This window comes from Ornithodoros turicata, chromosome 5 (assembly GCF_037126465.1).
Source record: "Ornithodoros turicata isolate Travis chromosome 5, ASM3712646v1, whole genome shotgun sequence".
Lineage (NCBI taxonomy): Eukaryota > Metazoa > Arthropoda > Arachnida > Ixodida > Argasidae > Ornithodoros > Ornithodoros turicata.
This window is the reverse complement of record NC_088205.1, coordinates 47,822,239-47,835,730: the sequence shown is the minus strand read 5'-3', so window position 1 is coordinate 47,835,730 and position 13,492 is coordinate 47,822,239. Positions and strand designations below refer to the sequence as shown.

Below are 13,492 nucleotides of genomic sequence, written 5' to 3'. Positions count from 1 at the left end.
CATGCCTAAAGAAATTCAACTGTAGTGTATTCTGTACGAGTATTCTGCACACCGCTGTTTGTTGTTTAACACATTTATTATGTAATACATCCATAATTAATCCCCTCAGCAAACCACCAAATGTTCAAAAGATATATCGCCATGGATATTTGGATATCCACTGGAGTTCTGTGTGGATCCAAGTTACATCTACTGAATATCCACAAGAGTAGCACTTTCACCCTTTTGTTTGGTCTCCTGGTGGGCTATTTAACAAATTTCACGGATATTTGGATATGTGCTGGATATATTAGCACCCTAGCATTTTAGTGTATATTCACTTATTATGAGATATATTAAGACACGTTATATATCACTCTATTATTGATGGGTTCGTGGTCTGCGGCTGGACAAGATCCATTGCAAAATCTATTACAAAATCCAGAGCACGATATTCTGTAGACATACCTGGCTCATCTGTTGTTTAGTGGGCGAAATCTCAATACAAATGTCGCTCTGGGATATCATATGAATATCTTATGGATGCTGGGCTATTTAGGACGTTCACGATCATGCACACTCTTAGAAATGAACTTCACCGCATAGCACGCTCCTAACCAACCATCATCTCGAATGATATCGTTTTCTGCCCTGATTTGTTGAAAACGGGAGGCGTACGCCTTTTTTGTGACACTTATGCTGTTCATAATTGTCACAAAAAAGGCATACGCCTCCCGTTTTCAACAAGTCAGGGCAGATAACGATATCATTCGAGATGATGGTTGGCTAGGAGCGTGCTATGCGGTGAAGTTCATTTTTAAGAGTGCAGGGATGACCCAGGGATATTAATGGTTTGCTGGGGTAAGCCCAAACTGCAATGGAATTGTGCGATATCCCATAGATATCCTATGGATGTCGAGATATACAGGACGTTCGCGACCTTGTAGGGATGTCCGAGGGATATTAATGGTTTGCTGGGCACCTGGTCCCCTACTTTATACTTTCTTTCGCGCGGGGTCGTCTTAGGATTCAATCTATTGAACAGGGCTACTTCACACCTAGCGTTCACATTTTTCGGCTTTTCTCCCGTGACAGGATGTAACGAGTCGCTATAGGCACTATCTTCGGTAGCACGTTGATATAATTAAACTTACCCGTTCTAGTGAAATGTCTGGCTATTCTTTCTCTAATTGTTCCCTTGTATGCGTTCACACGAGGCCGCTTTCATGCCACTCTGTGTTGTATAATGGTTTAGTAGTGACTGAAAATACTGACGAATGGGGGAACCCCAAAATTCGCTTCCGTGATCGGTGAGGAGATTCTTTGGAATTCCATTGCAGAAAACTCATTTGAAAGCTTTTTTTTACGTCTTGCTTGCGCTTTGTGCGAATGAGGACCATATACAGGTACCTCGATAGCGTATCTATGACTGTTAAGATGTACTTGTAGCCCTTGTTAAATTTCGAATATTTACACATATCAAGGAGATCCATGTGATACAAATACCTCACGTGAGTTGCGATGATAGAGCGCCGCTGAAATTTTTTCTTCACTGGCTTGTGAAGGGTGTAAGTATCTTTTTCAGCTGTTTGATGGCTTCTCTGCACGTGAGCTTGTGATAACTTCGGCAGCGATCCACTCGGCCTAACCCTTTGTTCTTGATCTTTCTCTAGGGCCCCATATTTGCTCCAGCAAGCGATTCGGGGTACTTTCAGACATTTTTTGTGCCAACTGGGTTTCTTGATGAGCGCACTACGACGTGCTAAGTGGCTTACGAGAGGCACAATGTTTGAGCGGTTGATTCGCTTCTTTCTATATACTAGCACATTATCCGCCTGCTGTGAAAACATTCTTCAATTCTTTTAGCACAGATTCTGTGCGTGCTTTATCCAAGCCGGAGGGTACAAAGATTAAAATCAAATTGGTTAGTTCTGGTTCAGGATTGGGTTCCAAATTGGCAGGTTCCAGAGGAGAAGGATGACAGTGTGCACTTGAGCAAGTAGTAGAAGGCTTCCAGTATTTTACCCACTTTTATATCATCCGAATTATTGGATTTCAGAACTTCACCTATTTCTATTCTATGAGCCATGAACGATGGCTTTGGATATGATGGCTTCGTCGCCCCGCGACTCCTGCCACCAGACTTGAGGGCCCTGAGAGGAGCAGTGGAAGCATGGGAATGAGACCTCCTCGTTGTCCCCTAATATATTTCTTCAACTGTTGGGGGCACTTATAAAGTAACTTGTAGGTTAGGAAGTGAATGATAGTTTGTGTTCGTTCAAGTTTTTATGAAATTCCATTGGAAGTGAGATATTTCTGCCTAGAAGACAGATTTCCGGTAGGATTTGAATGTGGTCGCAGCTCAGCTCATTAAGAAACTCTGCACTGTGTGTGGAGTGCTGGTGGCCAATACTTATAGAAGCGTGAGATGTCTTCTAAAATCAGTCATTTCACTATCATAAACAAGAACTGCCGCTCGTGCGGTAAAATACCCGTTCGCAGGCTACAGGACGTGGGTGTTTGCAAGTGAAGATCTACAACTAAATAGACGTGCGCCTTTTCGGGATGGTTATGTGCATTGAGGAAATAGGAGAGCTGCTGTTTCCCGTTAACTTGACATTCGAAGGTTGCGATCTGTTGTACAGACTGAGCGATCAATACGATATAACTGGTGTTCAGGGATATCGTTCGAAAACCGGCATGCGTGCACAGAAGCGGCAAGCATGCGTGATCAGGATCACGGACGCATTCCTAAGGTGGCTATCGCGCACAAAAGTGACTCTACTTCTGATAGAACCCCCTTTTTGTAATTTGATCGCCAATAACTATGACGGTGGGATATTGTTCATCCTAAGCTGTGGGTATCCTGTTCATAAATTCCACGCCGTTGAAATCTGTTTCGCATCCAGCTGCGTACTTTCGTACGTAGAGTATCTTCTGTTGTGGAATACTAAATAATTTGGAGTGTCTCATTATATTCTGCGTGAGCACCGTCTTGCCACATATGGACGTGCTGGAGATGAGAATTCGAGTGGGTGCTGGAACTGCATGCGCATCGTAGAATAACTTGAGGAGACTGTGTAGCAGCTTGTGATGCAACTTTATTTTCATCCAACGATGTCATAGCTTCTAGCACGATTGATGATCATCTCCAGGACTCTTATTTCTCCCTGACATATTTCCGCAGTGATTGCTCCCTGTAAGCCAATAAACCTCTACCCGAGAAACGTCATCATGACGTTGGTAGACACACCGAAACCAAACAGATCGGAAGGGGAGAGCTTGGTTCCACGAATGGGCAATTGTTCCCTGCCTCCCATTGAAAGAAAAGTAGGACCGAAGGTCGCGTCTTTTTCAGAGACCATCGTAATCCCCTCAAGACCGTGGCTTTCGGGCGCGACCTTGTTCGCCACTAGCTTTCAATTTCAGTTCAATTCAGCTTTGAACGTTGTTCAACTCTACCAAACTCGTGCTGCTGTTGGACATTATGATATCATTTGTTTACAAACAGGTAGAGGTCTATAGGTACTCGTCCAAGACTTCATGTATGATGTCCCGCAACTTGTTTGTGGTGTAACACAAGTGCGATGTGTAGCAACACATCTCTGCGAAGTTCTCTTGCTCGTGTGGCGCTTCAAGGTGGAACCACGTGTAGTGATGCACCTCAGTTGTGCCATCTGCTGGTGCTCTAATAAGGTAAGTTTGGATATCTAAGGTAGAGCAGCAGCAGGGCTGCTGCCGAGCGCGCTTATCTAGCAGTGTTGATGGCCAATCAGATGGCTTAGAAGGAGCCAATCAGCGTGAAGTGGATGGAGCTGACCAATCAGTGATCAGTAGGTTTAAAGGGGTGGAGCTATGACTAACCAATCAACATGCCAACCAATTAGTCGGCTTAGAACGGACCAATCAACGTGAAGGGGCGGAGCCAAGCTAGCTAGTTAGCATAAAGGGGTGCAGCCACGTACCACGACCAATGCACGAGGCGAAGCCGGCTCATTAGCATAAAGGGGCGGAGCCAAGATCGGTAGGCTCACAGTGGACCAATCAACGTGAAGGGGGCGTAGCCAAGCCAGCTTATTAGCATCAAGGGGGGAGCTATGGCAAACCAATCAGCAATCAGTAGGTTTGGAGCAGACCAATCAGCGTTTGGGGGCGGAGCCAAGCTGTCTCATTAGCATAAAAGAACTGAGCTATGGTTGACCAATCACATGGTTTGGAATTTTCTTGTGTTGGATTAGAATGTGATTGTGTTGGATTTGAACTGGAAATGGTCTTAGAAATGGATTAGAATTGACTTGTGTTGAATTAAAGCTCTTGGCTATAGGTCTTCTAATTATACTACTCACTTCCTCCTATCGCTGCACCTTTCGCGCGTACTTTTTGTGCCAATCAAGCAGGCGGGGCTAAACCACTACTTTATTTTGACTATTCCTGCTGCTACACCGTGCATAGATTTGGTTGGGTCTGCGGTTACCCATGGAGGACTTCATATTTCTGTAAAAGAAAAGGCGGTTGGCGTGGCAATTTTGAAAGTTCAATTGAAAAAATAAATTTCCCTCGATTAAAAATTTTTCCAAAGCCTACCTAAATGGTGGTAAAAGTTTCAGGAAGGTGACTTCCGCAAGTCCCACAATCCCCCGGCGAGTATTTCGCCAGTTATGAATTTTTTATCACTTTAGGTGAAGCACCCTGAATAGGGTCTAAAGAGGCAATAACACACATCCCGTTAATTTATCACGACCACGGAAAGGCATGAGCTATTTCATGACGCGACAACGTATGGAGAGCCCCAGGGAAACATCCACATATCGGAACGCCTGTGTACCGAAATGTCCGTGTATCAAAATGTCCGTGTACGTAAACGAATGGTACTGGTGATAGGTAGCTGTCAGAGACAATCACTACATAGTTTTGCGAGATTCGACTATCGATAGTAGTATTTCGGTAGTCTCTCGATAGTCCTAGTGATAGGACTAGTACAGTGCAGGACAAAAGTATATGGAACACGCTAGCAGCGAATGGAACTGTACGGATTTGCAAACAGGTGACTGGATTTGCTAGGCACATGTCAACAAGTACGTACCGTCCCACTCGCTGCTAGCGTCTCACCCTGAGGAAAGAATACGTGGGAGCGCGTTCCGTAAACTTTTGTCCAGCACTGTACTATCAGTACTATAGCCCTATACTATACTACTATCAGTACCATAGTACTAGTTATAGTACTACCGATAGTTTTGATCTTCTGCAATAACTGAACACGTAACGGCTTCCTTCACAAAGGTAACTTCCCCTTGCTTGTGGAGGACTACGCTTTGACTCGGCATTTCACTTTCACATTTTTGCGGCCGGACGCATTTGGCATTTTTCAAAAGCAGGCAAAAAAAAGTGCCAAAATGAAAAACTGGAACCCGAGAAAAGGAGAACCCTTTCCCGGGTTCCATTTTTTCACTATATACCAGCTGGCCCGCACCCTTGCGCTTTTGCCATTTGTGACGACATTTGTACGAACGGGCACTTGCGTGTACTACGCTTTCTACTGTGCGTCAGCATGCATTTTATTGACAAACGGGTGAAATATTGTGTCTTGAAGCCGACACACGGAGAGAAACCTCCATGCGGGACCGGCCTCAAAGCAGCAAAGCGGCTGTTTTTGCAATACTATGGCATGAGAAACACAAGAAATGATTTTTCTTGAAGGCCACTGAGATGGGAGCAGACCAGTGATTTCCCCAGAAATTCACTGCTGGGGGGGTGCCGAGCTTTCAAGGGGAGGGGGGAATACTAGACACGGAAATAATCGTGGCACAACGCTGACATATCTGGACAGCTTTCCCGTTTTATTTGTACATGTTATTACGTTACAACACAGTACATTAGAATACAGATGCATTATGAACGGCATTTCAACATTAAGATGCATAATCATACGACCGACAAAGAAAAAAGACTAGCGCCTTGTTTCACGAAGCTCAATGAATGCCTAGCAACAAATGGGAAAACCTTAGACGGAAAAAGCAGAATACCTCGCTTGATTGAGTTGGGCGCAAATGGTTCTTGATGATCCACATTGGGTTTGCGCGACCGCACGCATTTTTGCCCGTATATGCGCGCAATATATGCATTGAACAGTCACTTTCAAATTATTTTGGACAAATGCATGGTACGATCATCTGCATGTCTGTGGTCCTACAGCCCAAGTTTGACAGTACAGGATGTAATTCGCTGCGCCGGACTCACTACCAGAACGTGTTGGTCGCCAGCTGGTTGGGGTCACCTGAGAAATTTCAGGGGGGGAGGGGTGTTTGAAAAATGCATTGAGGGTGTAGGGAAATCCCTGGAGCAGACACGCAGGCGCCGATTACATCACTTCCTTACAGCGCGTGAGGGAAGCAAAACAAATGGCGAATTCGGGTGGTCATTTCGTGACAGCATAGCCCAGCCCTCGGAAATTGGTAGGACGGCGCCCACGCTGGATCACGCGACCGTTACTATCCGATCATGGGTGCCAGGAGTGTAGCGGTCTCAGTCGCTTGGATCACGCTAGGGGCAACGCGGCAGTCCGTCTTCGAGTCACGTCGAGTCACGAGACGTTTGCTAACCCACGTGTACTTCGACGTGCGGGCCAATGAGTGCCCTCGCCGGCTGCTAGCTGGCAAATTCCTTGGCACCAGAAAAAATTGTCACAAGAACACGTGAGATTGGTACGTTTTGACCAAGCGAACGCAGTTGCTCGGAATCTGGCAAAAATATCTGCCAAGAAATGACCACGCAAATTCGCCACAAGAAAACAAGTTTCGGATGGGCCGCCCGCCATCGCTTGCCGGAAGCGAACGTAACTAGATCGCATGCGTCCCCCTTAGTCTTAATTTGCATATTGTTCACTCGCGCTTTGCTTTATTTCATGCACTGCCAAGGAGCACACGTTACCTTTTGCCATTACAAAACGCACAGAAATGTCGCAGTACGTTATTTTATTACTCTGAGAACTGTAGCTGAAAGTCATCCCACAGTCAAACCTTCGATCGGGCAAGAATTATGATGGCTACTGCGAAGAACCCCATAGCCCAGGCCAGGTTGGATCCCAGACCCAAGAGCACTGATTTGTTGCCTGCGCCGTAGTCTCGAATCATCGCACCACGTAAGCCACGCACAGCCAAGGTCTGAGGCACGATTTCGCTTATCACCTGCATCACCTTCGGGATACTCTCCAGAGGCCAGATTACACCTGCACGACAAGTGGTAAGAAAAACAGTTTTAATAGCATAAAATATGTGCCGATCTCTAGTCGTGGCTACAATCGGCCGTGGTGGATCAGTTAGCAGCGTGTCCGCCTACTGGTCCCAAGGTTGTGGGTTCAAACGCGCCCGAGGACAATCTTAGACACAATCGTCTTTCGCAAGGGACGATAAATACGATGTGCCGTATGCTGAGGATTTGACGCCCGATAAAGAACCTCTGGAGGGCAAAATTAATCCACAGACCGACCACTGTGGCATCGCTCATGATCATAGTTGTCTCGCGACGTAAAACCACGACTTATCAGTGCAGGCTTCGTATTGCGTCACATAACAATTGCTAAAGGGACTATGGGTCGCAGCCCTCTCGGGGCGTTGTTTACTTGCTCGTGTGCTATCATATTAAATGCAAGTGATGTTAGAAATGTTCGACACGATAACATCTGTAGACAACGTGCAGTTGTACAAAAACAAGCGCGAGACTGCAGATACACGTGTTTCACAGGATGTGTAAATTATTTTCCTGTGGCGATGAACCACCCACTCTCCACAGCCAACCCAAGCAGCAAAATGCACTGAAAGTCGAGTGCAATAGGGGTGGACGGCTAGGTGAAAGGCCTTGAACAGATGCATGAAACTACAGAACATTGATAAGGCACATACCGTCCTCCCCTATTGCACTCGACTTTCAGTACATTGTGCTGCTTGGGAAAATAAAGTTGTTGTTGTTCCTCCCAATACCGTAGCAGAATAATAGATCGTGTTTTCTCTTACGTGTTGATGCATAGGGAATTAGATAATTATAATATTCATTAGTGAGTTTTAGCGTATCGTATGCTATCGTCTTTGCGTACGTAAGGAATAGTGTTGGTGCTTCTGCGCACGCGCAGAACATACAGAGAGCGTCGTGCACCACGCTATCCCATACGTACGCAAAAGTGATAGAGTAAGATGCACTGAAACCCTCTATTATGTTCTCCAAATCATTACGCATCGCGATATTGTGCTGACACGATGAGAAATTATTAGCGTTAGCACTATCTACAGAAGATACCTGTTAGCACAATATGTGGGCAGATGGTTAGAGGGAGACATGCACTCTTAAAAATGAACTTCACCACATAGCACGCAACTAGCCAACCATCACCTCGAATGATACCGTTATCTGCCCTGATTTGTTGGAAACGGGAGGCGTACGCCTTTTCTGTGACACTTATGCTGTTCATAATTGTCACAGAAAAGGCGTATACGCCTCCCGTTTTCAACAAATTAGGGCAGATAACGATATCATTTGAGGTGATGGTTGGGTAGGAGCGTGCTATGCGGTGAAGTTCATTTTTAAGAGCGTGGAACTAGGTAGAACTTCTGTACCTACAACTATCTAGAGCGAGCCTGCAGGAAAACTCGTGGAAGCCCTTAGCACAATCGACAGCCGATTCTAACCCGCTGCCTCACAGCCTTTAGCATAATGATACATCGGTCATGCACTGGGGCCCCAATTTTGAACTCGCACATAGCGTTCGCAAGCTGACGCTCCAGAAACGTCACGTAGCAACACGTGAAAATACTTTTGGTAGGTCGGCCGATATTTCAAATTAACGTTGCGATTGGCCCTCGCTCGAGAGACACGCGAGGGTCACCAGCTAGCGCGGCTCAGGGATTGGCCTGCTGGTCATGTCACGTCGAGACTGGGAGGTACCCGGGTTCGAATTCCGGTGCCGGCTGTGTTATCTAGGGTTTTCTTGGATTTTCCTCAGACGCTGTCAGAAATATGTCGACACAGTTCCCCGAAAAGTCGGCCCAGGATACACATTCACTCAGAGCGTCAGTTGTGACGTTGCCCACCTCAGTGAGACCGACAACGGCGAGCTCATTCACAAGCACCACCACCGTTACAGGATCAGGGGCTCGATGTTTCGTTATTCTTTTAGCATCATTTTATTTTGTTATGATCGTTTCGTTACATGCTAAGGTAAAAACTGCAGCAAAAGGACGCGGGCTTTAGTATGTACTTCAACCCACCCCCGCTTCAACCCACTTGATCTTCCTTATTGCACACCGCGCGATAAATGATTCTCTTCCTTGTGATTCGTCACGAACCCCTTCGCAATGGCCAATCCCGGCTTTTATTTGAAATTCCAGCCTACCGAAACGGAGCGCAGTTTGGAGCGTGCCAACTTGAAAAAAAAAGAAATATCAGGCCTTGTCACAGTTCACGTACGAAGAAGTAACAGCGATTTTTTTTCTTTTTTTGCTTAAAAGGACTATCACTTCAATTTCGATTCCGAAACTTCAGTACCACGATATTCCACGGTGATCTCTGACAATGGCAGCGAAAGCCCCAAGGTAATAGGTTGCGTATATGATGAGCAACGTGATGAAATACATCGCCAGAGCAGACGATTCATTTCGGAAGTCCCTCTCGACAAAAGCCCCGGAAACGTCATGCGTAATTGCACAAATGAGAGTACGTCTTCCCGCACGGCTGATCGGTGGCGCCGGAAAGGCGAGCGCCAGTTATGTCGGGATCGTCTGAATCCGAAGGTGACGCCGTTTCGCATGCAAGCGATTCGAGGAGTACAGCAGTACTGAATTGCGTTGATGATGACTCTTACTCCGTAGACCCTCTGCCACACCATCCTGTCGCAGGTGAAGGTGCAGGCAGTGCGAACGAACCGTCCGATGATAGTTGCGTGTACGCTTCACATCTAATCGCTTAGTGATTGTGCAAAGCGTTTTTACCGTTGTCCACTTGAAAGTGAAAGAAGCCTCTGTGCCCCATTCGAACCTGATGAACACCTATGCTGTGGTTCTTTTAGCTAGGTGTCAGGTGTATTTGACGTATGTCTACGGACGGAGGTACTTCTGGTCTACGCTACGCAACCATCTTTCGTTGCGAAGACCGCAGCATCCACCTTCTTAATGGGGCCGTAAACATGTATACTAGGTGCGCATTTCTCTGCGTTATATTATTGCAACTTAGGCAGTGAAAGCTCCTTGAAATTACTAGCTCTCAAAACCAAAAGGCGCTTGCATACGCATGAAATATCTACTCTCACTTTTTAGCTCCGCCCTGCTCTCTAACTTTACGTCATTTTGACGTGGCGCTTTCCAGGATTCTACGTATGATTGTATTTCACTTGTGCAAATGGACTAGATGAAAGTGAGTCTTATTCTATTCAAACTCTTAACAGCTACAACCTCAAACTGGAAATGAAATGCAATTTAGATATCACACACGCACTACGTTTTCCGCGCAGTAGCACGCAGCACACGGCGAGCGCGATTATCCGCGACATATCCGCGACATATCCGGCGCTACAGTTCCAGAATCTGCGCGATGGGTCATCTTCGTCATCTTCGAATGCTTCCGACGACCGGGCTGCCGTACTTTGGTTTGAGCCACTCGGCATCGCCTCGCCAGCTCGCGTGGCACAGTGGTTAGCTTGCTGACCATATCACGTCGTGACTGCGAGGTAACCGGGTTCGAATCGCGTCATACGCTAGCAGCCCAATTGTTGACGTTTGCGCCAGCCGAAGATGTTGGAGATGAGAGAGAAACTGATGTTCTGAGGCTGGAACAACATAGAAGGGACAGATACAAACAAAGCCTCAAATTGCCTAAGAAATCAACGATGAAAGAGCGTGAAAAGGCGTGTTAGCTTAGCTCAATTGGTAGAGCCCTGGACCGGTAATCCAGAAGATGTGGGTTCGATCCCTACAGCTGGCTAACCTTTTAGTGACTTTCATTCTTTCATGTTGGAGATGTCATGACGCTGAATTTCGGAACCACGGAGCGCAAAGTGTAGTTCCACACAAACAAACGGAACACTCCGCCTCACAGCTGATAATGAAGCCTGTTTATTGGCTGGCAAGCTGAGCCCCTCGATTGGACGGCAAGAGGCCATGTAGCCATGTGACGTATGCGTGGTGGAGAGGGCGCGCTGGTTACTCGTCTTGGAAAGAAGTCATATGGGTCACTGAGCTGGCACGAGCCGAACGAAATGTATATTTGGGTATTATGACCTGCGTTCTTTCATGGGGTACCATTATTTGTGATATGTTTGGCGGCCTGTTTACGGCCCCTTTAAGCCACTTGGCAGTAGGTATGTGACGAAAAAGGTCCGTACGTTTACCACTGGTGCCATTCTAACACGCCAGTTTCATTTGGAGCACAACGCGCTGTACTGAAAAGTTTTTGTGATACATGACTTACGTACCTCTCTTAGGCCGGTTTCACCAACGCCGATTAACATTTGAACCGAGACCATCGGTCCTTTAACTTGAATTTAACGCTTAACTGTGCTTCACTAAAGGGAGTTATTCTCACCAGGGGCGGATCTACTCTATGTAATGACTGAAATGGAGGGGGGGGGGAGTCAGGATATCAGGACCCCCTAAATTCGCCCCTGATTGTCAGGAACATTCACGTCACCAACTAACATTTGTAAAAAAGAATTGAGTGTTAACTTCGAATTTTAGCAACACCTTGATCTCGGTTCAAAATTAACCAGCGTTGGTAAAACCGGGCCTCAGTCACGTAAATCGATACTTTATTCTCTATATTCCTGTTTCACACAGGCGTACCTCATAAAGAACGCTCACCTGCATGTTGGTGGTTACCATTCGCCCTTGGAAGAATTTGGACACAGTCGGGCTTTAGCCGCTTTCTTTTTGCACAACAAACAACAACAACTTTATTTGCGACCTTGCAGAATGGGGAGTTTCATCGCCACAGGCGATACGCTACCCCATTGCTGGATGGAATGGGGGGAATAAAATAACGAGCCCCTTCACAATAACGATCGAAGTCCGATGGCGTCCAGAAATGTCAGAAGAGCTTTGAGCGCAGAGCGTTGCTGGGCTGGATTGGGCCAGGGACCAAGCAATTTCGATAGGGAGAAAGGGCGAGAGACCAGCTGACGAAGAGACTCGGAGAGTGTGGTTCGGGAAGGTTCGTAGTGAGGGCAATGAAGAAGAATATGCTCCAGATCCTCAAGAGCACCACAGTGGCAGCAGGTGGGAGAGTCAACTTGTCTCAAGCGGTAACGCCACTGAGCTGTAAAGGCCACATCGAGGCGCATTCGGTGGATTAACGCAGCATCTTGACGAGAGGTGTTTCGTGGCATGCGGAAAGCGAGCGTGGGATCAACTCTGTTCAACATAGAGGGGGGAAGAATGTCGGTTGTCCGTTGGCGGGAAGCCAGGGGTGTCACTAGACGTCGCAGAATTGGACGGCGGTCTCCTCTCAGCAGAACAATACGGGTCCGTTTCCGATACGAGAGTGCTGCTTCTGCGGCGCGGTCGGCCTGCTCGTTCCCCACGACACCACAATGGGCTGTGGCCTGCGGCGTAGATAGTGTGGTAAGCCATTAACATGTCTGTGACTAGGGGTGCGGATGGGCCTCGTATGCCGGAATTTTCAATTGCTTGAAGTGCAGATTTGGAGTCTGTAAAGACTGCCCATTCCCGGGGTGTAAAATCAGCGAGGTGTTGTAGAAAGAAAAGGATGGCATAGAGTTCCGCAGCTGTGGAGGAGGTTGGATGTGAAAGGCGTTTTCCGTGCACGACGCCTTCGGATGGAATGACGAATGCTGAGGCGGACTTGTTGTTTCGGGATGCGCCGTCAGTATATGCTGCCGTAAACGTAGAAAACTTCTCGTCTACCAGAGCATGAAAATGGGCTCGGAGGACTTGAGGGGGGACCTGATCTCTTCTTTCCAGAATGTTAGGAAGGCGTACAAAAGTGGGCGGTACCGGTAGAGACCAGGGGGCTTCCGGCGGTATAGTGTCCTTAGTTATGAAGCCAGTGAGAGTCTGGCGTGTCCTCTGCGCTACTCGATAGAAGTCGCTTTCAGGGCGGTATCGAATTTTTCTGAGTTGCGGGTGGCGGGGAATGTGAGCACGCAAACGGAGGTAGTGCCGAGCCGTTTCCCGTTCACGGAGAACTTCAATCGGGAGCTCACCAGCTTCAGCCAGTACTTGCCGTGTTTCAGCCATTCTTGGAACTCCGAGGCATCGACGAAGGCTTCGAGCAAACAGGGACCGAAGTGTATTTAATGAAGTTGTTGATATCCTGTGCAGAATAGGAAGGCTGTAAAGCACAGTTGCCCCCACCAATGCCGCGTGAACCGCGAGCAGGGAACGCTGATCACAGCCCCATCCTGGGCCAGAAAGATGATGAATTGCGGGAAGCCATCGCTGCACTTTAGTTTCAAGGTGTTTAATGTGCCGAGCCCAGCACAAGTCCGAGTCGATTACCACGCCAAGGAAGCGGT

At 47.2% G+C, this 13,492-nt stretch overlaps 1 protein-coding gene across 2 annotated transcripts in view; it reads right to left on the bottom strand.

Annotated features, from left to right (window-relative positions):
* Positions 1-6,933: 6,933 nt before the first annotated feature.
* The window catches only part of LOC135395988 (ABC transporter G family member 20-like), a 255,295-nt gene continuing 248,736 nt past the window's right edge, over positions 6,934-13,492 (bottom strand). For both annotated transcript variants that reach the window (XM_064627066.1, XM_064627067.1), the window contains one exon: positions 6,934-7,204. In XM_064627066.1, coding sequence (XP_064483136.1) covers positions 6,990-7,204 — 215 coding nt within the window. In that variant the 3' untranslated portion in view covers positions 6,934-6,989. The remainder of the gene's footprint in view (positions 7,205-13,492) is intronic.